The 26,852-nt window shown below is 39.2% G+C and overlaps 1 protein-coding gene across 1 annotated transcript in view; it reads right to left on the bottom strand.

Annotated features, from left to right (window-relative positions):
* The window catches only part of LOC108794272 (zona pellucida-like domain-containing protein 1), an 85,855-nt gene extending 65,330 nt beyond the window's left edge, over positions 1-20,525 (bottom strand). The window contains exon 1 of the mRNA XM_018565282.1: positions 20,420-20,525. Within this exon, the coding sequence (XP_018420784.1) occupies positions 20,420-20,525 (106 nt within the window). The remainder of the gene's footprint in view (positions 1-20,419) is intronic.
* Between the last annotated feature and the right edge of the window lie 6,327 nt (positions 20,526-26,852).

Genomic DNA, 26,852 nt, shown 5'->3' with positions numbered 1-26,852 from the left:
CAGTGAAATATACAACAATGATTATAGACTGAACTCAAACCACATAACATACACAGTGAAATAAAGTCCAAAACGAATCAAACGAGATGGTGCAGATAACGAATCCAGACAATGCGTGTACAAACAACATGAGCAATCCTCCAAAGCAGACTTTATATTGTGCAGGACAAAAGACTGTTTGATAATCCTTCACCCCCACTAAGTGAATGCACAAATTACAAAGGAGTGCTCACCTGGGTCTGTGAACCCACAGAGTAGGTCTCAAGCGCGTTTTCCCTTCTTAGGAGGAGGAGGGTGGCCCATAGTTTTGTATTATATCATATATAATTTTAGTGCTTTGTAGTTCTTTTTTCACCTTTTTTTGCTATATGACTGGTGCAGATCTTTTTTGTTTATTTATTTTCTATTATGCTCGATACCTCGGAGGTACTGAGCAGAATAGCCAAATGCCGCTCTGCCAGATGTTGGATCGGCTGCACCAAAGGCAGCTGAAGGCAGCCGATGTACGGCTGATTTTAGCCGATGTATGGCTGAGATCCACCGTACAAGACTGAAGGGAATAGTCGAACAGCGTTCGGCTCACTTCACTTCAGCCGGGTTATTCACTTGACTGCCTTCGGCAGCTTTGTGAATAACCCTGTAGGTGTCTACAGATGTGGAAGTATTGCTTGGTATCCTTCCAAAAAAAAAGGAAAACCCATACGTTTTTCTGAAATGACTTGAAACTGACCACAAAAATTTTCATGCATCATTGTTTATTTTATATTGAATACAAACGAGACTTTGCTTTTGATTTTTAATTCAACAGAATATTTTAAATAATAAAGCCTATAAAAATGGCATGGATAACAATTATGAGACTCTTAACCTATTATTTTGATGCACAACCTATAAAGGCAATCACTGCAAACAAGCAATCTATGTAGCTCTTAGGGAAATTTCTGCACCTGCCAGGTACCAACAGTTAGTTTGGCCCACTCTTCTTAAGAAAACTGCTCCAGATGTTTCATATTTGAATGGTGTTTTCTCCAGATTGCATGTTTCAGCTCTTTCCATAGATGTTTGATTTGATTTAAATCAGGGCTCATAGACTGTCACTTCAGAATAGTCCAATCTTTTGTTCTTAACTATTCTTGGGTGCTTTTAGCTGTGTATTTTGGGCCATTATCTTGTCGGAGGACCCATGACCTGTGACTGAGGCAAACTAAAGGCATCCTATGCCAGACGCAGAGTTTTAGGAAAACACCTCCCCCACATATATGAGGGGTGACTCTCTCTATGCCTTTTACTGAAACCAAACTAATATATGCATTAAGCTTTTAAACAATATGTTTTGCTAAATTGGTGGGTTTATTGGACTTAATCATAACTTACAACCGTCTAGATGTTCTACTGAGATACTAAATTAAATACATTTAACAGGTAATATTTCTTGTATTGCAATTTAAATATTGCCAGTTTTCCCATTTTTGACTTGAAGAAGTAGAACTGATGTATTTAGTGATAGTCAGTGATGTCACTTGGGATTCCTGGCTGTCAATTTACATTACCACAACCAGAATCTGTCATTTAGTGAGAAGAGTGTGGCATGTACACATCGGCGGGCAACAGGTCATCATAACTGATGCTGAATTTACATTGTTGGTCTAAGTGATTGACATTGATGAACACCGTGATTTCCCTGGAAGTACTTCTGGGGACATTAATAAACTGTAGTTGTAAAGCTACTGTGTGCATGTATGGAATTGTGATTAAAGGATTTTTTAATTCAGTGTATGTTTATTTGTTGTGTAACTTTTTGTGAGAATGGGTAAGGGTGCTCATTACCCTGGAGGGGGAGAATACCCAGTTGCCCTTTTATTAACCACTTGCTGACCGGGGTGTTAAACCCCCCTTCTGTCCAGGCCATTTTTCAGTATTCAGTGTTGCAGGACTTTCACTGACATTTATTCAGTCATGCAACCCTGTACTAAAATTAATTTTATACCATTTTTGGGGGACAGACAGAGCTTTCTTTTGGTGGTATGTAATCACTACTGGGGCTTTAATTTTTTACTATAAAATGAAAAAAGTTCCAAACATTTTTTGGGGAAAAAACTTTTCCCTATGTTATGTTATTAAACATTTATTGGTATCCATTTTTTGGTAAACTATAAAAGATGGGGTATTGCCAGGTAAATAGACTCTAAACATGTCAAGTTTTAAAATTGCAAAAAACTACCATACCTAAAATTGGCCATAGGCGACACTTTAAAAGCTTTTACTGCTAATCAGTCACTCAGACATTTGCGGCGATATGTAACATGTGTGGGGTAATCATTGTTTTGCACGTAGGTGCACCCGATGCATATTTACATTTATATGTGCGTGCACGCAGGGGCAGGGGACTTCAAAATGTTTTTTGTTTTTTTTTAGTCAGTGACTTTAATTTTTTTTAATTTTTTGTTTTTTACACGTAACTTTATTGCTATCACATAGGGGGCTAATAAGCCCCCTATGTGATAACAAATATACAATGGCAGGTCCTCTTTATGGAGACATTGGGGTCTCTAAGACCTCTAATGTCACCCTGGCACCCCCAAAGTAGCTGATGAAGCAGAGATCTGCTTCGCCAGCCTCTTCTCTGGCTATAACAGCCAGAGAAATGACAGCTAAAGGCGGAAGTGATGTAACACACATCACTTCCGCCTTTAGAGATTGGAGGAGAGATCAGCAAGTAGGAGAATGCTAATCACTCCTCCATGTACAGTTGAGCAGCTGCTGTGTCAGTCCCAGACCTGCAGGGGGGCAGCTAAGCCCAGGATAACCGGCAGCGACAGCTGAGGGAGGGACGCAGCAGCAGAGGGGGGGACGCACTGTGTGTTGTCTTAAATTATGCACAAAATAATAATGCCAAAAACTGCAGCAAGTTGTGCATTGCCCAAGAGCCAGCAATCAGAATTAAAGGTCAGTTGCTTAGCTGGAACTATTCTTTCCCTATGTAATTTGTCAGCTTTCCCTATTCTTTCCCTGCAACAGCTTATAAAACAATAGGCTGCTCTGTGCACCCTTTTGTATAGTGAAGGGGCTAGCAGATAAGATAGCTTCCATTATCAGTCCTTCTAAGCCAACTGACCTAAGTTCAAAGGCCCTTGCAGTGCACTAAGGTTACAAAGAATTTGGTTCAGTAAAATTGCCTAGAACCATTAACCTCGAACCCACACCTCAAACACATGGCAGTGCTGAACCTCATCGCTATTCAGCACACTGTAAGTCTAGTTAAATAACTATTGATCCTAATGTAAATGTCACCCAGTGTTCAAAAGTATCTTATTATATGAGAACTTCTTTTTTCTACTTTTGATATACTTAATTGCCATATGGAACATCTTAAAGTAGAGCTAAACCCACTGTGAAACTTTCTTTTATTTCAAAGCTAATATAAGAAAGATTTCATAGCCCCTAAGTTCAAATGAAATCCCATGCACTTTTACTCTTTAAATCTAATTTTCTTTCCCGCAGGTCATATATGCGCTGTTGCATGTCGATTCTTGGAATTCTCCTGGTGGCTGGATTCTCTCTGATGCATGCAGGCGATGTCACCTTTGAGCACTCATCACTGGCTAAACCTCTTACAATACCAAAGCTGCAAGGCTTGTCCTTATGTGATTACTCATTTTGCAGCTGATTCTTAAAGTGCCCCCACCATTTTTTGGTATGTTAGAGTTGTGGAGCTGTAGAGGAAGCTTGTGGTAAAAAGCAGTTCACACTCTTTCCAAAAAGACTCAAAGCAGAGCACATAATACAGTATTTAACTCAGTATTTTAATATTATTTAGTTAAAAATAAATGGATTTAATAACAACAAGACATCTGTCTTTGGCCACCTTGCAGTTCCCTGTCACAGTATATTCCTCTTTGGCCACAGTACTGTATATCCCCCTTCAGCCACAGTACATCCCTCCTCAGCCACTTCCAAACCCAACTATACACTGAGTGGCCAGATTATTATTGTGACCACCTGACGTTTGTAGGCAAATTAGCTATAATTAGCTATAATTTGGCGCTGAAGTTGCTAGAGGGCCAGACCATTATAAATAGGGAAGCAGGTTGTTTACCACAACAGTAGAAGTGATTTTTTTCTGAAGATATGGGTAAAAAACGCAATTTAACAGCCTTTGAACGTGGGATGATTGTTGGCGCTCTGAGCCATGGAGCGAGTATCAGCAAAACAGCAGAATTCGTTAAATGTTTAAGAGCAGCTGTTGTTAAAGTGTTTAAAGACTGGACTGTCAGCCGAAAATCTGGGTCTGAACGTGCGAATTGTGGCCGTCAGCGACTAGTCAATGTTAGGGCAGAATGGAGAGTGGCAAGACTACAGAAGGGCAACAGTGCAGTGTCAGATTCCTCTCATCACCTTTCAAAATCTCATGGAGTCACGAGGCGGCCCAACAAAGTCATCTCGTGGCCCAACGAAGTACTGATGGGGTGGCCATAATAATCTGACCACTCAGTGTATTTAAATAACAGTTTGTAATTTTATTAATTTGCTGACATGCTCCCCTTGGTTCTGAAACTGGGGAGGGTTAAATGTAATTCATTAATTTATATAAAAGTGAAAAAAAGTAGTCCCCACCTCCCAGGGCAAATCAGCCTGGCACACTAGGTATGCCAGCTGGTAACACCATAGCAAGGGAGCTGTAAGCATGCTGAAATGCTGATACTAGCCCATATGCTCTTGTTGGGTGTGCTTTGATGAGGGTTCCTCATAAAGCATTCCCTCTCAAAGTCTGGTTGGTGCTTATGCTCCCACCACCTGCTCTTCTATGGAGATCAAGTAGGAGGTTACTTCCTCCGCATTGTTCTAGCTTTAGGTGTCCCTTAAACTCCTGACCAGTCCACCACTGACCCCAAAGCAAGGAGCCAGCTAATTACCATCTTGGGGCTTAGCAGTGATTTCATAAGCTGGGTGGTAAGCCTGATATGATAACATTAGGATCCTGTTTGTAGTTGGGAGTGGGCAGTTGGAGCTCCCAGGAAGAGATGACAACCTACTTTTCAAAGATAGCCCTGCCTTTAGGAAGAGAAAGCATTCCGTTGCCTGCTTCCTTATGGATGACAGTTTGCAGTGGATTAGGAATCTAATAATATAGACAATATTTTATAACTACACTTGCGGGGCAGTAATTGAAATCTAAAAGATGTGGCTGGGTTTTCTTCTGCTTCAAGCATGTCTTGGTTCTGGTCAATTCACCTGGTATTCTACTACCCCTGAGCATCAGGTCACATTCATCAGCTCAAGACAGTAGTATATTAAGCTGTCCAAACACAAGCCAGCAGCAATAAGGAATCATCTCAATTTCACAAAGGAGATCCTGGTGGCTAATTGTCATTTACTATGTTGTTATTTATGACTTATGTTTCAATGTTAAAGACCCCTTTACCAAAATCTACAAAATCTAAAATGTATAACTGGTCACTTCTAAAAGTGAAAAAGGCATTATTAAAACAGGTGCTGAACTAAGCCCTAATGCAGAGCTAAGCACAAGTACATATCCTTGGTAAAAGAAAAATAAATGTTTAACCCTAAATCATATAGTTCTAATAATTAAACACATCTAATATGTATCATGTTGCTTCTGGTAATGGTTTTCTTTACTTCATTAGTCAACTTTAATATTTATTGTCAATTTAAGTAGGAATTATTATTATACAGGATTTATATAGTGCTGACAGTTTGTGCAGCGCTTTACAAAATGGAGTGAGACAATTCAGTTAACAATATAATTTCATTACAGGAGGATTAGGAGGGCCCTGCTCATGAGAGCTAACAATCTAGTAGGAGGGGCAAGTGATACAAAAGGTAATAATTGTGTGGGATGATTTAATGGAAGAAGTGAAAGGACAGTTATGTGGAAGGGGAATAGGCTTCCCTGAAGAGATACATTGCCTAAAGGTGGACAGAGTAGGAGATAAGCTGACAGATTGGGGTAGGGAGTTCCAGAGGATGGGAGGCACTCTGGATAAATCCTGGAGGCAAGCATGGGAGGAGGTGACAAGAGAGCTGGAATGCAGGAGGTCTTGGGAGAAGCGAAGAGGCCGGTTGAGGTTGGCGATGTAGTTTGGGGCAGAGTTATAGGTGTCTTTGTATGTTATTGTTAGTATTTTCAGTTAGTCAAGGTGAGATATTACAAGGGAGTAAATCAGAAGCTTTGTGGTAACATTTGTTAAAAAAGTGCAAATTTTGGAAATGTTGCAGAGGTTGAGTCAGCAAGATTTAGATAGATTTAGGAGAGATCAGAACCAATGATTACACCGAGCACCCTGGGTTGGCATGAGGGGTTGATCGTAGTGCTGTTGATGTGATGGAGAAGTCGGGGGAGGGGACACAGAGAGAAGGAAATATTATAAGCACACTTTTGGACAGATTTGGTTTGAGGAAGTAGTGTAACATCCATGTTACTATATCACTGAGTAGATTAGTGATGTGTGAGGAGATAGAAGGGGTGAGCTGAGGGGTGGAGAGATAGATTTGGATGTCGTCAGCATAGAGATGGTATTGGAAGCCATGGGAGGTTATCAACTATCTCAGGGAAAGGTGTAGATGGAGAATAGAAGTGGCCCAAGGACAGAGCTTTGGGGGACCCCCATGGAAAGAGAAAGAGGAGTTATAGGTGACACTGAAGGTGCAGTGGGATAGGTAGGAGGTGAACCATGAGAGAACAGAGTCTTGTAGGCCAAGCGATTGGAGTTTATTGAGGAGGAGCGGGTGCACAACTGTGTCAAAAGGAATACGCTTTTCTGTGTGTATTCTTGTATTGTATCCTGAGTTTACATTTGCTCAGGTATTGTTTTTAAAGATAAAATGCCTTGCGTGTTTTCTAGAAACATACTGATCTCTCTGCAAGTGGCCGGAGCCAGCCGTGAGGTGACGGCTGGCTGCGCCCAGCTGTCAGAAGCAGGCTGTCTAATGCCTTGCGTGTTTTCTAGAAACATACTGATCTCTCTGCAAGTGGCCGGAGCCAGCCGTGAGGTGACGGCTGGCTGCGCCCAGCTGTCAGAAGCAGGCTGTCGGCCAGCCAATGGCCTGCCATTCGGCAAGCTTCGGCTTTCAGCGCAGCTCAGTCGAGCCGAGGCATATGCCTTCGGCTCGACTGAGCCGCTCGGCCAAAGTAAATAGAAATTTGCTTTCACATAAATTGATAATTTAAATGAATATTCACACAATATATTGTGTGAAGAATCTTACCTCCATCAGTATACCAGCCTTCACTTATCAACAGGATAATTCTCATACACAGTGTAACTGATTTACTAAAGAAAATATGTGTACATTGTTGCATTGACATCAGTTAACATTAGGTCAGTTAACCTAATCATATTCTCACAGTGCATCAGATACAGTGCGTATGGAGCAAATTCTCTAACAAATGTATAGCAATGCACGTTGCAGTCTGAATTTACCCACTCTAGATGGAGGCCTACCGAAAATAAAAATTTGATTTCCTATTTTTGGGAACTTTTTTTGGAGCTACTCCTATCAAATAGTAAACAGCTGAGGTGCATGGCACATTAAATAAGTTTACCCAGGCAGAATCTTGAAGCGGAACAAAGCTTTGCCTAAACATACTTCTGCTCCAGAGATGTGCAATCCGCAAGCTTCCTTGCCAACGCTTACATCTCCCTGGCTTTTTCTGGTTTCAGTGTCTTTGGTCATCATGTTAATAGATGTGGCAGGATGATGTAACTCCTGCACATGCGCACAGGTGTTTATTCATCCTTTCACCTAGCAGATGGCAGGATTGTGCATCAGAGTACAGTGTGAAGAAAAGGAAGAAAGGTAAGAAGATTTGTCTTTTCTGTAATTAAAAAAAAACCTTTCTACACGCAACGTTTTAGTTTCAGACCAAAGTGTCACTGTAACACACATATAATGGGGGCTGCAACAAATGCATTAAGCATGACTATATGCTTTTGTGGATAAGTTCAGTTCAGAGACTGAGTTCCCCAGATGTGTGGTCACCCACAAACACACTTCAACTAACAGCACAAGTCAGCCATAGTGATTTCCCTTTTGTTGTGCATTTCCTTTTTTGTAAGCCAGGCCAATTTTCTGTGTTGTTCAGCTGTTGTACCTTCAGGAAAAGTGTGATAACTATAAGATAGGGGATCAACACACTGTCCACTGTGACTAATGTCAAATATCCAAACTGCTTTTGGGAAAACAGCTTATAAAATGCATCACAGTTTAGGACTTGCTTGTTCACTGGAACTTGGATGTTCCTGACAGCGACTGCATATGCATTCAGATACTTGAGAAAGTAACATATGTACATTGTTCTTGGCAAGAGGACTGCAAGTGAGTCCAAACTTTTACTTGATACAAGTGATTGACAGCATATAATGAAGCTCATATTGTATCCTAGCCTAATATGAAATAAACAAACTATGACTGAGTTTGTGAATAGCAATTGCCTAAACTGTGACACACATATAAAACCACAAACCTGTTTTAAATATAAATGCATAAATTGTGGCTGTGGATAACAAATAATAGGTTATGTTTGTTTTAAGGGATATTAAGCACTTGAGCTTCCATACCTGTATATTCATATAAAATTGTGGTAAGAAGCAAACAAGACTTTCTTCTAGTGGTATTGTTTAATAGTTTTATGATCTATATATTCTTGTAAAAAAAACATTTTTAAAACACACTTTTACCAGTTTGCTCAGTAGTAGTTTTTTAAACCTCTATCTACAGTCCTACTGTAGATAAAAAGTGCACATTTTGTTCTGAGATTTGTCCTGTTTCAACTGTACAAAGCATGGTTTTGATATTTGCAAATGGAATAAAGTAATTTACTATACTTTGTGTTTTCCTGTATAAAACAGTAAATGGATCTGTAGAACAGTACAGGTCAACCATTTGCCTCTTTTTCATGTGCATCTTAGTGTTACATTTTCCTTCTTTTACTTTCTCTATTTTCTTTTAAAAGTGCAACATGTTGCATTTTTCAACCTAACATTTTTCATCTTTTACACTGTAGTAAACAGGGAGCAGATATGGAATGCAGGGTCACTTTAATTTAAACCTCATTTTTTCATCTGTCTTCTCTAATGTTGTGTACTGAAAAGAGCAGCAACTAGAAAACAGCTAAAAAAGAAACACTTGAAAACAAAATGAAACTTTAATAGAATTGCAAGAATGGGTTTACCACATTAGCCAATGACACGGCCATTCCACAAGAACAGAGGGCACACTTACATTTCATTAGTGGATTGCTCACAGTTTCAACAATATTAACCACTTGACATCCACAAGACATTTTTAAATGTCCTGGAACTCAGGTGATTAAAACAAACTCATGGCTGCAGCAGCCATGGACTGACATTTTAACCCGCACAGCCAAAAGTTCTAATAATGTGCTAGTCCTAGGAAACCTCTCCATGATGCTATTCTGCTTTTATCTAACTACTGAAAGGATAGCTAAATGTGTCCCCTCCAATCTTTCAATTTCTATTTTGTTGGTATCTTATTGAATGCATCTTCTTGAATCCTCAGTTTGTAAGAATACAGGTGCCATGTTGCATATTTAGTTTACTTACCCCACAGAACTGTGTTTATTAGTAAAAGGCCATCACATATTCTCTGGTCACAACCTTGAAAGGGACCCAAGAGGAGCCCTTATAAACAGACAGGTATTGGACCTCCAAAATATTCATAAATAAAAGCTCAGGGTCAAAATTTGGGGCATATTCCTAAAGTTTTATGTTAATAATAATAATAATAATATTGTATTGGCTACACATGTGGGTTAAGGATGGGTTTTCTTTCTCTCCTTTTTTTCTTTTTCTCCTTCCAACTTCTTCCGCCTTCCATAAACCCATTTCACCTATATTTTACTTGTTCTTGCCTATCTTCATTATTCCCCACAAAGATCTATTTCTTTTTGCTGGTATTCTATTTTTTTAGATACATTTTATTTTTATTAAATGATAACATGCAAAGAGTAATACATATTTATCATTATCCAAAATGGCAAAAGCAGCAAACATTTAAAGCTACAATCTTTAAACATTATATCAAATATGAGTCACTTTGTACTGCACTTAAGATTTTATGGTCGCACTCAGAATGTAAACTTATTATAAAATGGGTTATAGAGTGTTATCGTGTAGATTTGTAGACTGGAATTCAATATATGCTCAGTAACATATAATTTAGAATCAAGGACATAGGATAATATTCTTTATTTAGTGATAACTAGGGATGCACCGATACCGAAACTAGTATCTGTATCGGTGCCGATACCGAGTATTTGGGTGAGTACTTTTACTCGCCCAAATGCTCCGATACTTACCTCCGATACTGCAATTTCTGGTCAGAAGGAAATCTCCCTCTGACCGGCAGTGGCGGGGGAGCATGGAGCCAGCTTCCTTTGCGATCAGGAAGCCGGGCGGTGGCTCCATGTGTTGCTGAGCAGCCTGGCTTCCTAACCAATCAGGAAGCCGGGTGGCACATAATGACTCGTGTCCTGGCTTCCTGATTGGTCAGGAAGCCAGGCAGCCTCTTAAGCCAGTGTTCTTTCATGAGGACATCGGCTTCACAGGCAATCAGGAAGCCATGCTCTTCAGGAGAGGAAGGTAACTACGCTACACCCCAAATATCTATGAAGAACAACAAACAAGCACCCAATCAATAAATGAAGAGGACATACACCAAAATGAAAGGGGTTTTTTAGGTAACAGAGACCTTCAATTTAAAAAAACATATTGTAGTTTAATTAGAAAACATGAAAAATAATTAAAACCATATAAAATGCTTCACATGGGCCCAAAATGGCTTATATAGAGTTCATCTGTGGCTAAATACATTAAAGTCCAACCAAGCAATAGTCATGTAGTTCTCATATATAGCAGATGAGATGGTGAACAATTTGGAACTTCCTCAATGCAAATTACAGCTTCCTCAGGAAGAAATCCAGTAAGTTTGAACCAATCTGACGAATCCCAAATGCCTTTGCTGGGTTTAAATCCAGAATGGATGGACAGGACACTCAACTCCCCCAAGGGGACTGCAGGAGAGGTGGTACAATCAGCAGATACCACAGCCATGATGGAGTGTCAGAATGTCCTGAGAGTCAGAATACAGCAAACTTCCTCCTCGGATGGGCTTTTTATTCTTTGCATACCTTACTTTTCTTTTCCTCCCCATTTTTTTCACATTGGCCATTTTTACTAAAGGCAGATTGATATATCTCCCTTTACTTCCTGGGGCTCTGGCACATGTGACTAGGACATGTAACCATGCACATCATCCCAGGGGAGAAAAATGCCATTCCCTGAGATCGCATGAGAACATTAATGAGATTTTCCAGCAATGCTCTGCTGATGTAACATTCCCAGGATGCAACACTTGGGCACATTACATCACTAATGCCCAGGAAGTGGAAAAACAGTAATTGTAAGTAAAAGAAAAATGTTTTTTTAAATAATGAATGTAATATAGTTTCATATCAACATGCAGAGCTGCATGCTGAGGTGATTTTATAGTGAAAGGGGGTAAAGGTCTACTTTAAGCTGTAGACAGTGTTACGCAACAGCATGATTCTTACCAACAGCATCAGCGTTACCATATTCTGGCATCACATATTTGCATGTAGTTTTTTACTGTTATACTATTTATTGGCTTAAATACAGCAGCAATGCCCCAATATTAATATTTTAAATTGTAAAACAATGTTTTTTTAGGTAGTTATGGCTTCAACACCTAATTTTTTAATCTAGCAGTAACAGACCTGAATTAAGTAATGGAAGTAAAAGCCACAACAGAACAAAAAGCTACCGGAAAGTTTACTTTTCCAAATAAAATATCATTATAGACCTCATCTTCATACCAAATGGCAGGTGCAAAAAATGTTTCACAGTACAGCTTGAGGTCTAGTATTTTTGCAGGTACCAAACTGTATTGTCTTTAATAAAATGTCAAAACAGAGTCCACAAAAACATTTAAAAAACCACAATCCCACATTCCAAAGAGGAGGCAGTTTTTATCCTGAAATAAAAATTAGACTGCTATATTTCAGAGACAATAGCCACACATATAATACAGTGGCTGTAGTATTGATGAAGAGGGAGGGAGAAAGAGATGATGATTTCATCCCAAAAATTCACATTGAAGTGTATATATTTTACAGATAAAAGGAATAAATATTATACAGACTCCATAGACAGTATTGTAGTAGCTGGGGTAGGTAACAATTTAAAAATGTCAAACGGCATGCTGTTTTTTTGCTCATAAATTCACATTTAAGTGTATATGTTTCTTAGAAAAACTAAAGTAATATTGTACGGCCTCCATAGAAATTATTTACAGTTTTTAAGCACCTTTGGTAGGCTGCATTTTTAACAGGGAAGGCATCAGCCTTTGATGCAAAAATCAACATTAGAGTATCTCACATAAAAAGCCAGATAAATATTGTACAGACTCCATACACAATGTCTAAGCATCTTTAGTAGGCTACATTTGGATCCAGAGAAACAACAGCTAGCTTTTTTTTTTTTTGAAACCTACATTAGAATGTACTTATTTCACAGAAAAAGAACACCAAAATATTGTATTGAGTCTGTACACAGCATTAAAGCACTTTTATGGCAGAAAATATAAAAATTAATAGTGGCAGGTCAGCAGCAGAGCCAGGAGATGTAATGGTGCCAGGCCTACAGTGGTGGCAGTAGATGGATATGGTGTCAGGCCAGCAATAGCAGAAGAATCTAGTAATTTGCCAGGAGCTGGTAATGTTGGCAGGCCAACGGCAGTGGAAGGAGTTAGTAATGGTGGCAAGACATAGTAATGGTGGCTGGCCAGCAGTGGTGGCAAGAGATCATAATAGAATATGGTGAAGTAATTTTTGGGTTTTCAGTTTCCAAGCAAAAGTGTATTCATTAACATTAGCTGCAGGGGCTTTGTACTCATTGCTGATCCAGGACTGGATCATTTTAATGTAAATCAACAGTGTCAGAATACAGACGGTCTAGGCACCATCTGTGACTTCCGTTAGCAGCCAGACCTGCATCCTGAAAAACAACTTTAATGTGTCAGTGAGAAAACCACCACTGCCCCTCCTTTCAGTGACCTGAGGAGCAACATTGGCCATGAAAGGGGATCCTGCTACTCACTGGCAAGGCAAAGTAGCCAAGGCCAAGAGGTTGTTCCACAGCACCATTTGCAGGTGGCACATTTTTTGCTCCCTCTGGGATGGCAGCGTGAAATCTAACATTATCCCTTTGTATTGGAGATCCAAAAGGTTGGCCAACTCCTGTTGGTCTCTTTCCTTCATGGCATGACTAAGGCTCCTTGTGCAGACACAATAGCATGAATGCGTCAATTTGCCACAAATGGCTAGGAGTCACTGACATGGTGAAATTAACCCCTGGTCCCCATATATAGATTCACTTTGCTCCAATAATTTCATATATTTTTTTCAAACATTAAAAACCACATGTACATATGAGAACCAAGTTAAGTTTTATATCTCCAACAAACAGGACTTCAAGTATCTTTAAAACCGTTAAGGGATAATGGCATGTTATGTCTGTCTGCAGTCTAGACCAGTCTAATTACTTTACAGACTGCAGATTGTTGCCCATCTGGAATCCATTACTACTATGGTTCCTGAATTTATGTTTATAGTGAATGTATATCAGTGTTTACTATGCTCCATATTGAACTTCCGTTTCTGGCGCCCAATGGAATAGCTGGTGTGCACTTCAGCTCCGTCCCACACATATCATGCCCAGTATCCTGTCGCTCCTCCTCGAACCCATCTCCTGCTTATCCGTAGCCTTCAGCGACGACAGTAATGGACAAGTTTTTGTCCCGATCACAAACCACCAGAAGAAATATTTTGCCAGAATCGATCGTCCGAATCTTCAGCCATGATCGATCCAGATGAGGCCCACAATATTGCACTGGACGAAATCCAGGGTGAGTCCTCTTCCAATAACCCAGGCTCACCTGTAGAATATCAACGCTTAGCCTTTTTTTACAATCTTTGAGGAGCATGGTCACGGGGGGCTCCCACATCTTTGGCCTTCCCTGCACTTCCTAGCACACTGTGGTCTGTGGTTTATCAAATCACGATTCACTATCTGTGGAGCGTATGGGGCTCTGGAACTCCCATACTCTCATACTCACCTGTCCTATCACTTCATTATTTTTTCCACTTACTTCACTTGACACCCTCGCATTCTTATGGGATCCACCTTGAATGTTGTGACGTGGAATGTCTTCGTACATCTAGCAAACATACTCAGATTCTTCGCCACCTTAAGAAGCTTAAAGCCCATATTGCTCTTCTCTAGGAAATTCATCTTCATGCTTCAGATTTCAAACGTATGCAACATTCCTGGGTTGGTAAAGCATTGGGGGCTATCACTAAAGGTCAATCTGCAGGTGTCTTAACTCTTATCAATTAATCCTTGCCATGTACTGTGCTATCCCATACACCGGATCCATCTGAGGGCCGCTGGTCATATTCCATGCTTCAATTAGGATTTTCTACGGTCAACATCAGGAATGTTTATGGCCCCAATGACAAAAACAAATCCTTTTTCACAACTTTGTCCTCCTTTATTGCTCAAACCTTCTCATCTAAATACTAATCATCCTTCCCTACATCTACAATCTCATCCACACGATACAAAACACTATACTCTTTTCTTCGCAGTCCACTCGTTGATGCTTGGAGACATTTGCATCCTCAAAACTGGGCTTTTGCGCATTACTCCCATGCCCGTTGGCATCACGCCAACGTTGGCATCACGTCTAGGATTGATCTTCTTTTGGTATACCCTAACATCCTCACTAAACTTCGGTCCTACAATATCGACACTATGGTTATCTCAGACCATTATCCTGTTTCCCTCCTCCTCCACCATATGTACATTCCCTCCTTGCCTTTGACCTGCTTTCCTGCTTACCTCATGCATGATGATACTTTCCAACAAAAAATGTAAGATGTGGTGGCAGGAATTCACAACATACTGATGACTCTATCCTGCATTAGGAGACTGCTAAGTTGGTCCCTCGTGGTAAGGTTCTGGCTTATTCCACATCTCATAAAAAAGGGACCTTACAACATTACTTGGAAGCATGCACAACTGCTAGGCAGCCATACACCGCCTATACACTTCACCCCTCTATTTCTCACAAGTTACATTGGCTACAAGCCAAACAAACTGGTGATCACTGGCTCCAACAATATGACTCTCACATTTGTTCCTATAGAGAAGGTGACCTGTTTAAATTTGGTAAAAGTCAGGCAAACTTCTGACTAATTTGGTTTGGGGACCTCGTGCTTCTTCCCATATACTTAGTCTCTCTGACAGCAAGGGAGAGGTCCACACAGACCCAAAATGTATCTCCCGCATTCTCTCCAGCTATTATCAAACTCTTTATAATACCTTCCCACCCGAGCCTGATGGAGGAGGCTCTTTTCTACGCTCCCTACCACTGCCCTCGCTGTCAGAATCAGACCTTATTTATCTTAATTTGGACATAACAATAACAGAACTCAGCGTGGGATTAAATCCTCTCCCCAAGCCAAAGCGCCAAGACCTGATGGCATGTCCTCAAGCTTTTACAAATTGCTACTGGATGTTCTTTCACCTACCTTTTTGGACTTATACAATTATATTCTTAAACAAAAAATTCACCCCTCTACGTTCATTGAGGCATATACTAGGGTCCTCCCCAAAAAAGACAAAGATCTTTTAGAGCCAGGATTTTACCACCCCATTTTGTTGTTGAATCAAGATGCTAAATATCTATCTAAGATCATGACTGATCGATTGTCCACTATATTGCATACCCTGGTTTCACGTGTGCAATTAGGTTTTGTTACTGGTTGATCCGCAGTGGCTAATATATGCAAAGCCATTGCTGCTTTGGAACACTCTCGTCTGTCGTCTGCTTTTCCTCATTCTTCTGCCTTTTTAGCTCTAGATGCGGAGAAGGCAGTCAACAGCATCAACTGGACCTGGCTCCTGTAAGTAATGTTTTGCATGGGTTTTCAAGGCTCTATTCTGCATTTTATCTCTACCACGTATACTACCCCCTCTGCATGCATCTCTACCTCCATGTTCCCCTCTTCCCCATTTTATCTACACAGAGGCACTCGTCAGGGATGCCTTCTCTCTCCCTTACTCTTTAACTTATCTATTGAGCCTCTAGCCAGATCACTATCCTCGCCAAATCTGTTTTCAGGTCTCAGTATAGGCTCCCAGAATGTCCAAACTATGTTCTTTGCCAACCACATTCTCCTCTCACAACCTGATACTCAAATCTCTATAATTTTTGATTATATTGGATATTTTGGCTCCTTCCCAGGACTCAAGATTAATATTGATAAATATGAACTCATGCATCTTTCTCCCTCCTCTTCTATAGATATCTGAGGTGTTCCATGGTTATCTAAATATTCCATCCAAATTAGAACAAAATCTCTGAAATACTTCGGTATTCAGATTCCAAGTAAAGCCTCAGATTGATTTACATTTTACTCCCATTATATGAAAATTATAGCCGAACTCAAATCTTGTTCCCCACATCTTCTCCACCCTTTACAAACACTACCCCTTCTCCTTAAACATAAAGAGGTCCAGTTGCTCAGCAAAAATGTTTATCTTTTATATGGCAGAATAAAAGAGCAAGGATTGCTTTACGTACCATGCAATTGCCCAAAACTAAACTAGGATCTAATGTCCCCGACGGTAGACTTTATAATCTTGCCTGTTTGTTCCATCATGTAAGGGATTGGCTGCATGAAATGAACTTCTATTTCAACACTTCCATAGAACAAATGCTAGTTTCACCCTGGTCCCACACGAGAGTCTTGCATACACACCTTCACTTACTGCAAGTACATATTAAACATAACATTTTACTCAAGGATACAATTGTAACTTGGACTAAATTAGAAAAATATGTTGACTAACCAGAATGGTCACACCCCAAATGCCTATCACCTCCTCCCCAATATTCCCGCAAGGCCACCAATCTATCTATGGCATAAAAGAGGCATCAGGTCGCTGAAGGATGTGTTGACCCCTCAGGGTACTTGCAAAACTTTCCCAGAACTTATCACCTTCCATGGAGTCTTTCCCAATCACTTTCTCCAATATGGCCACATTAGTAACTTTCTCAAATCCTTTCTGCATCTTCCTCTCAAACTCCAGTCTGACCCTACTTTCTCTAAATTACTTTCTGCACCCCGAAAAAAATGTCTCTTTCTGAGATTTATTCTACAGTCTGAGCACCCTCCTCTACAAACCCCCTGTCAATGCCACCTTATGTACACAAATGGGCTTCAATACTGAACACACCACCTGAAGAGTCGTACAACCTACTACTTGCTAGTTGGAAAAGTATCACTAAGCATGTTCCCAGTGATACTTGGAGGGAACTACAATTTTAATTACTACATAGAGCATTCTATGCATTCAATTTCTCTCCCAATACCTCAGATACGTCCAGAATCATGCAGTGCCCTATATGTTCTGCCGACCGAATTAACTATATCTTTTTTGGATTTGCCCAGTTTTTGAATGAATTTGGCATGAACTATTTACCAACATGTTGTCTCTCTCAAATAACCCGAGACAAATGTCTTTACCTTTTTGTTTATTCCATGTTTCTCCTATATCTCCTTTGTCCCCTTCTCACCCTTTCATGTCTCAATGGGAACATTATTGGCTTTTGGCAGCCAAAAAAAACATCCTACAGATGTGGATAAACACTACTCCACCCACAGTAACTAATGTAAAGGCTATGTTACATCATTTGATGCTACTGAATAGACTAGACACTAAAAATAATTTAGATCATAGAGGGAATTTCTTCATACCTGATATGTGTTTTTACCACACGAACTTTACCTTGATCAACTACGGGATGTCATGGTTATATTTCAACATTCCTCATGGTATCTCTTAGCCAAATCGGATGATTCATTAGGCAAATTGAATGTCTTATAGTGCTTTGACATCCCAACTATATGAAGGCCCACCGTCTCCCGTTTTGTTCTAGCACATTACCTTTCACACCACATACTCAGTTTCACACACAAATACCTTCACCTTGTCATAGTAACTGTCTTTATAATTGAGTTCCCTTGCATTCTTGCAGGCCACCTCTTTTTCATACGCATTTCTTGCCTGTCTTTTCTGCTATTTCTTATCACCGGACAACGCTCTGCTCTCTACGCCTATTATTACTATTTATTTTTCCTATTCTCTCTTCTATTTCTTACACTATATTTTTTTCATGGCATTGTACTGTTATCACAGTTAATTACTCAATCTAGACTTTTCCTAATTTTAATTGGAAATCCAAGGTTCACTTACCTGTGTTTTTTCATGTAAGTTTGATCTTCATTGAGTGATATTGGTCTGTTGATGTGTTATTTAACTTGAAAATTCTTAATAAAAACTATATGATAAAAAAAATAAGCTTCATAATACCTATTATTCACTGGTACATTCACTGTTGTACCAGTTCCCAAAATCAATGCAATTTCTGCACATCATGCTAATGCTTGTAAAGTAAACTAAAAGCTTTTAAAAAAAAATAAGCTATACGTACTGTTTTGAGACTAAGCAAAAATAAACCTAAAATTTTAGTGAATCATCCAATAAATTTATATTTGGAAAAACAGTGTTGTCAGAACACATTGGGGTTGATTTATTGAAATTAACTGACTGTTCCTTTATTAAAGCAAATGTTCACCTTACAAATTAAATGTTTACTGTGCTAAGTAAACATGGTGAACTTGTGTTAATTTTTTTAAACCATAAATACTTTTCATTGTTACACTCCTTACCGGAAACAATCCCTTGTAGTGGGGGGAGGGGGTGCTCGCAGTGACTGCGGATGGTGCTGCAAATATCAGCAAATGTGTAGAGATGTCACCAGCACACCAAAATTCTTCTTAGGATAAGCAAAAGTTCATTTATTGAAGTTCCTTGTCATATAAACAAGTGCTTTTCGGGGCCACACAGGATCCCTTCATCAGGCTTAGCATTGACAATATAGAATTTACTCAACACACTATACAAAGACAGACTAGTGCATGAAACCTATCAAAACACCCTCTGACATCACAATGATGTCATAATCCCACCAAAAATGTTTAAACATCAATACAAATATTAACCATCACACACAGTAGGATGGGTGTAAGTATTAGATTTATACCTTATATCAACTGCTGACTGGTGGACCCATCCTCACCATAAGGTCAATAAATATGTTACTTACTTTATGGGAGAAGAGAAAAACGAGGCAAGCCACATCAAAGACCATTAAGCGATCCAGCTGCCGTGTAGTGCTGTTCGTTGCCATGGCAGCTAGGACACCATCGGGCCCTGTGTGCAGAGGCAAATCCCACCCACTGGCGCAAGCGCCGCGTGGGACCTGGGAACAGACAGGAGGGAGACAGCTGACTGCCGAGGACAGAGAGAAACCATCATGGGCATGCGCTCTGTAAGGTTTAAGCTGGAACGCAGCATCATGTTAACAGGTACCGCACGGCGCGTTGCCCACAGTGAACAGCACCGCACGTCAGCTGGATCGTTTAATGGTCTTTGGTGTGGCTGGCCTCGTTTTCCTCTTCTTGTTTCATGCACTAGTCTTTCTATTTATAGTGTGGTGAGTACATTCTATATTATCAATGCTAAGCCTGATGAAGGGACCATGTGTGGCCCTGAAAGTGCTTGTTTATATGAAAAGGAACTTCAATAAATGAACATTCGCTTATCCTAAGGATTTTGGTGTGCTGGTGACATCTCTACACATTTTTTTAAACCCACACATGTATAAGGAAAATTAAAAACACCGGACCATTACCTGCACATGATTGGTTATGAAAAAATCTTCACCTTATTTACTAAAATTTCTTATAGTTAGTGACTATTCACTTAAAAAAAACATTTACAGTGTTTACTCCCTTAGTAAATCAATTCCAATTGCTTGTGTAAAATATGTTAAATACTGTCTCCCTCTGTCTGGACAGTCAGAGAGGTATAGACCTATACACAAATGCACAGAGCACGTTTTAGCTGCAAGTCTTTTGGTAGCCTGTGGTTCATAAGATAGATCAGTGTATTTTTATAGATATAGATCAGCAAGATGTATAACAATGAATGAAAGAATTGGACCCCTAATCAATTTTAGACTGCAGTTAGTAACAGTATTCCATGTACAAAATTATTGATCTGCACTTTTGTTTTCCTTAATGTATAATAAGTAATTCAAACTCTTTGGACTGCAGAAAGCTGTGCTTTTCTTTGACAAGGGTAATGGATTCAATTAATTTAGCCAAACAAGATGTCTGGTTTTAAACTAACATTTTCTGTGTACAAATCTTCCAAAAATCTCTTACCTGGAAATCTGCTATGTTGACTGGCATCGCAGTTGTATCCATTAAACTGTGCACCCACTGACATCATGTGAGCTGACAACAGCAGTAACAACCATATCGATTCCATGGCCAAGCCTATCAAAAAATAATTAGCACAAAAATGATCAGACCACATCATTATTTAATGGTTGGTTACTTTAAAAATAAGCTGTTCCACCATTGATCTGTGTTTACAACACTACTACTTTCTTATGCAATTACCTATATAATAGATTGCCAAGAACTGTTTTAAACACTGTATAATTGATAAAATGCATTTCATTTCTAGGCATAGCTATATTTAAAAAGGCAATTTATTTTAATAATATATTTGATAAGTGCATAAAGATTGCCCTACAAATAGGATGAGGCCATAACATTCAGTAACATTGTAACCACATGTGGTTTACAACTGTATTTTGTCCATAAATCTCATAAACATAAAAGTTATACATAAAAAATAAACATACATAAATGCATTATAAAAAGATCTGAGTTCAAGTATCTATGAAACTCCACTACAATATATGTGGCCTACCATTTTAAGGAACCTATGATGAGAGATATATATGTTAACATTTTTACTCATGTAGTTGCTATAGAGCCCATATTTTGGAAAGCCCCAGTTTTTTCTGCTTGTACATACTTCAAGGTGAGATTATACAAGACAGTGTATGAACAGATTCTTATCAAAAGTAAAGTACTGAACTATATGTACAAGGGCACATAGGCAGGGCCAAATAGTTTGGGACCTCATCTCAAAAAAGTTAAAAGGTTCTATGTGATTTCTGTTATTAGCTTGTTAGCCTTTTAACTTGTATATTATGACTTTCTTTAAAGTAGTACTAAAGGCTGTTTTTTTTTATTTAATGCATTCTCTGCATTAGGGCAAAAAACACCTAGTACTTTTCTAACACACCCGTTCCCCCACACTTACTTGCAGCCACCCCTCTCCTCTGCCACGACCAGGAAGATACGGGGGGGTTCCCTGAACTTCCTGGTTGTGGGGGAGGGTACTGAGGGCAGAGGAGACACAGACTCCTTCTGCCATCAGTCAAGATTTGACTTCAAGGTTGGGGACATGGGCGGTGACACGCTGTGTGTCTATGGGCGCACACAGGTAGGTGCGGGCGCGGCCATGACCTTGTGCCTCCACATCAGTTGGCTAGCTGATGGAGACACCCGCACGGCTTGTGATCTGGATACCACCAGAGAACAAGTAAATTAAAAAAAGACAGAATAAAAGAATATATTTCTACAGTAAGTCTGGCCCCTATAAATAAGAAAATAAAAAAAACCTGAAGGTTTAATGTCACTGTAACCACTTCATGATTCCTGAAGCGGTTATATACCAAGAACACAACATCATCACAAGTATCATTTTAAACAGCAGATGATTGCTGTTTAAATACAAGCAATCCGACGGCTGTGCAGCAGTTGGATCGCTTGTACTGTGCGGCACTGTGTGCCCCCCCCTTAGGCTGCTGCCACTGGCTTCCACGGCTCTGGTGTCCCCCGTGTGGGCTTGAGACTGGCACGGCGGGTCTCCCCTGACTGATCGGCCACTGATCTCTCCTCTGATCACTGGACCGGGAAATTATGTGCATTACATCACTGTTTACATTCTCCGGCTCTTAGAGCCAGGAGAAGAAGCTGGGGAAGCAGATCTCTGCTTTCTCAGCTTCTTAGAGGCCCCTAGGTGACATTAGGGGTATGAAAGACCCCTGATGTCTCCATAAAGAGGACCTGTCACATTATATTTGCTATTATATAGGGTGCTTCTTAGCCCCCTATGTGATAGCAATAAAGGTCAGTGTAAAAAAAATGAAAAAAATAACAAATGCAAAACATTTTTTAAAGTCCCCCGCCCCCATGTGCATACACATGCAACGCAAACATGCCTCGGGTACACCTACGTGCAAAAATAAAAAATTGCGCCACACATGTTGCATATCATCGTGAATATCGGAGTGAAAGCAATAATTCTAGGGCCATTAATCACTGGTAACACTAAAATTATGAGCATAAAAAGCTTTTAAAGCGTCGCCTATGAGAAATTTGGGGTATTGTAGTTTTTTGCTGTTTCCCGAATGCATTCAATTTAAAGGCTTGACATGTTTGGTATCTATTTATATTTTTATTTTTTTGTGTTTCTGTGCACTAAATTTAATTTTAGTGTAATTTATCCTAAAAATATTGGTTTGATAAACATTTGCGCAAATACTGTGCGACATAAAAAATTGCAACTAGCATTTTTTATTCTATAGGGCCTCTGCTTTCAGAAAATATATAATTGTTTGGGGGTTTGAAGCTGTTTTCTAGTCAACAATTCTGATTTTATCATGTGTTAAATCTTGATGTGTATCAAGAAATTGTTACGGTCAGCGAGAGGTTAAGTAACAGGAGTTCACTGACGGTCAAGGTAGCAATTTTTCTTATTTGTTCATTAGCCCCCACACCTCCTCTTGGGCACCATTGGCACATAAGTTCCTGTCAGAAATAGGCTGTTATTCTGAAAACATGACCCTTTTTAAAACCCCCAGATGCTTAAGAGGATAGCAGGTGGTATACGTATTCATGGTGCTTTAACTATGATTATACCAGCCCATATGGCTGTATTTCTTAACTGGTAATGTTTAGGTGACCACACACATATATGAAAATTCAATTGATTATTCAGTGTTACTAAAGTGATTGAATTAAATAAAAATCCTAAACGAAAGATACTCCATTTGATCACCTCTCTATTTTAGCACTTCTAATCAATCCAACAAATAGTCAAATTTGAGTCAGTATTATCCACATTTAGATCAAATAAATTATAATTTTTAAAGATCGTTTACACTGATAGATCAAATGTTTGATATCCATTAAACTGTGCACCCACTGACATCATGTGAGCTGACAACAGCAGTAACAACCATATCGATTCCATGGCCAAGCCTATCAAAAAATAATTAGCACAAAAATGATCAGACCACATCATTATTTAATGGTTGGTTACTTTAAAAATAAGCTGTTCCACCATTGATCTGTGTTTACAACACTACTACTTTCTTATGCAATTACCTATATAATAGATTGCCAAGAACTGTTTTAAACACTGTATAATTGATAAAATGCATTTCATTTCTAGGCATAGCTATATTTAAAAAGGCAATTTATTTTAATAATATATTTGATAAGTGCATAAAGATTGCCCTACAAATAGGATGAGGCCATAACATTCAGTAACATTGTAACCACATGTGGTTTACAACTGTATTTTGTCCATAAATCTCATAAACATAAAAGTTATACATAAAAAATAAACATACATAAATGCATTATAAAAAGATCTGAGTTCAAGTATCTATGAAACTCCACTACAATATATGTGGCCTACCATTTTAAGGAACCTATGATGAGAGATATATATGTTAACATTTTTACTCATGTAGTTGCTATAGAGCCCATATTTTGGAAAGCCCCAGTTTTTTCTGCTTGTACATACTTCAAGGTGAGATTATACAAGACAGTGTATGAACAGATTCTTATCAAAAGTAAAGTACTGAACTATATGTACAAGGGCACATAGGCAGGGCCAAATAGTTTGGGACCTCATCTCAAAAAAGTTAAAAGGTTCTATGTGATTTCTGTTATTAGCTTGTTAGCCTTTTAACTTGTATATTATGACTTTCTTTAAAGTAGTACTAAAGGCTGTTTTTTTTTATTTAATGCATTCTCTGCATTAGGGCAAAAAACACCTAGTACTTTTCTAACACACCCGTTCCCCCACACTTACTTGCAGCCACCCCTCTCCTCTGCCACGACCAGGAAGATACGGGGGGGTTCCCTGAACTTCCTGGTTGTGGGGGAGGGTACTGAGGGCAGAGGAGACACAGACTCCTTCTGCCATCAGTCAAGATTTGACTTCAAGGTTGGGGACATGGGCGGTGACACGCTGTGTGTCTATGGGCGCACACAGGTAGGTGCGGGCGCGGCCATGACCTTGTGCCTCCACATCAGTTGGCTAGCTGATGGAGACACCCGCACGGCTTGTGATCTGGATACCACCAGAGAACAAGTAAATTAAAAAAAGACAGAATAAAAGAATATATTTCTACAGTAAGTCTGGCCCCTATAAATAAGAAAATAAAAAAAACCTGAAGGTTTAATGTCACTGTAACCACTTCATGATTCCTGAAGCGGTTATATACCAAGAACACAACATCATCACAAGTATCATTTTAAACAGCAGATGATTGCTGTTTAAATACAAGCAATCCGACGGCTGTGCAGCAGTTGGATCGCTTGTACTGTGCGGCACTGTGTGCCCCCCCCTTAGGCTGCTGCCACTGGCTTCCACGGCTCTGGTGTCCCCCGTGTGGGCTTGAGACTGGCACGGCGGGTCTCCCCTGACTGATCGGCCACTGATCTCTCCTCTGATCACTGGACCGGGAAATTATGTGCATTACATCACTGTTTACATTCTCCGGCTCTTAGAGCCAGGAGAAGAAGCTGGGGAAGCAGATCTCTGCTTTCTCAGCTTCTTAGAGGCCCCTAGGTGACATTAGGGGTATGAAAGACCCCTGATGTCTCCATAAAGAGGACCTGTCACATTATATTTGCTATTATATAGGGTGCTTCTTAGCCCCCTATGTGATAGCAATAAAGGTCAGTGTAAAAAAAATGAAAAAAATAACAAATGCAAAACATTTTTTAAAGTCCCCCGCCCCCATGTGCATACACATGCAACGCAAACATGCCTCGGGTACACCTACGTGCAAAAATAAAAAATTGCGCCACACATGTTGCATATCATCGTGAATATCGGAGTGAAAGCAATAATTCTAGGGCCATTAATCACTGGTAACACTAAAATTATGAGCATAAAAAGCTTTTAAAGCGTCGCCTATGAGAAATTTGGGGTATTGTAGTTTTTTGCTGTTTCCCGAATGCATTCAATTTAAAGGCTTGACATGTTTGGTATCTATTTATATTTTTATTTTTTTGTGTTTCTGTGCACTAAATTTAATTTTAGTGTAATTTATCCTAAAAATATTGGTTTGATAAACATTTGCGCAAATACTGTGCGACATAAAAAATTGCAACTAGCATTTTTTATTCTATAGGGCCTCTGCTTTCAGAAAATATATAATTGTTTGGGGGTTTGAAGCTGTTTTCTAGTCAACAATTCTGATTTTATCATGTGTTAAATCTTGATGTGTATCAAGAAATTGTTACGGTCAGCGAGAGGTTAAGTAACAGGAGTTCACTGACGGTCAAGGTAGCAATTTTTCTTATTTGTTCATTAGCCCCCACACCTCCTCTTGGGCACCATTGGCACATAAGTTCCTGTCAGAAATAGGCTGTTATTCTGAAAACATGACCCTTTTTAAAACCCCCAGATGCTTAAGAGGATAGCAGGTGGTATACGTATTCATGGTGCTTTAACTATGATTATACCAGCCCATATGGCTGTATTTCTTAACTGGTAATGTTTAGGTGACCACACACATATATGAAAATTCAATTGATTATTCAGTGTTACTAAAGTGATTGAATTAAATAAAAATCCTAAACGAAAGATACTCCATTTGATCACCTCTCTATTTTAGCACTTCTAATCAATCCAACAAATAGTCAAATTTGAGTCAGTATTATCCACATTTAGATCAAATAAATTATAATTTTTAAAGATCGTTTACACTGATAGATCAAATGTTTGATTTATATTTTCACTGAATTACAAAAATGTGGAACAATACTGTGTATGTTGCATCATTCAATATATTATTCAATGATAGATTGCTTGCTTGTAATTGATAATATATAAATCTATCACAAATCACTAACGGCATAGCCACCTTTAGAAACATATGGGCATACCTTTTTTATTAAAAAAAAGAGAGTGCCGAAGGTAAAAAAATGGTAAAAAAACTTTAGATTGGTGTATTAGGACTTAACATATCAGACCATTGGAGTGTAGCAAGTACATTTGTGGAAGAGCAGAGCTTTCACAGTTCACTTGGTCCTTTCTTTGAAGTGCCACTTGGACCTTTCTTTGAAGATATGTGCCAAGTTGTGAACATTAACGAAAGATAATATTACCAAATAGGTAGTTTGTTGAGTTCATGGGGGTTGATTTACTAAACGCAAATAGGCTGTTCACTTTGCACATGAATTATGCACTTAACAGGGGAAGTTTAGTGGATTAGGGGAAGCTCTGCTCCCTCAAGCTCTGCTCAAGAAAAAATTTAGTTTTTTTATTTTCCTTGCACATGATTAGGTATTCTTTACAAAGTGAAGTTTTAACACATTCACTAAGCTAAGGGAAATGTCCCCTGCAAATTACAAATTCCCTTGCAAAATGAACATTAGCTTACAATTACATTAATTGAAACATTTTATAAAAATAGCCAAACAGTTCTAA

Source organism: Nanorana parkeri, unplaced genomic scaffold, assembly GCF_000935625.1.
Source record: "Nanorana parkeri isolate BGI_ZX_2015 unplaced genomic scaffold, ASM93562v1 scaffold827, whole genome shotgun sequence".
Classification (NCBI taxonomy): Eukaryota; Metazoa; Chordata; class Amphibia; order Anura; family Dicroglossidae; genus Nanorana; species Nanorana parkeri.
Note: the sequence above shows the minus strand (reverse complement) of the source record. Positions and strands in the feature narration are given on the sequence as shown.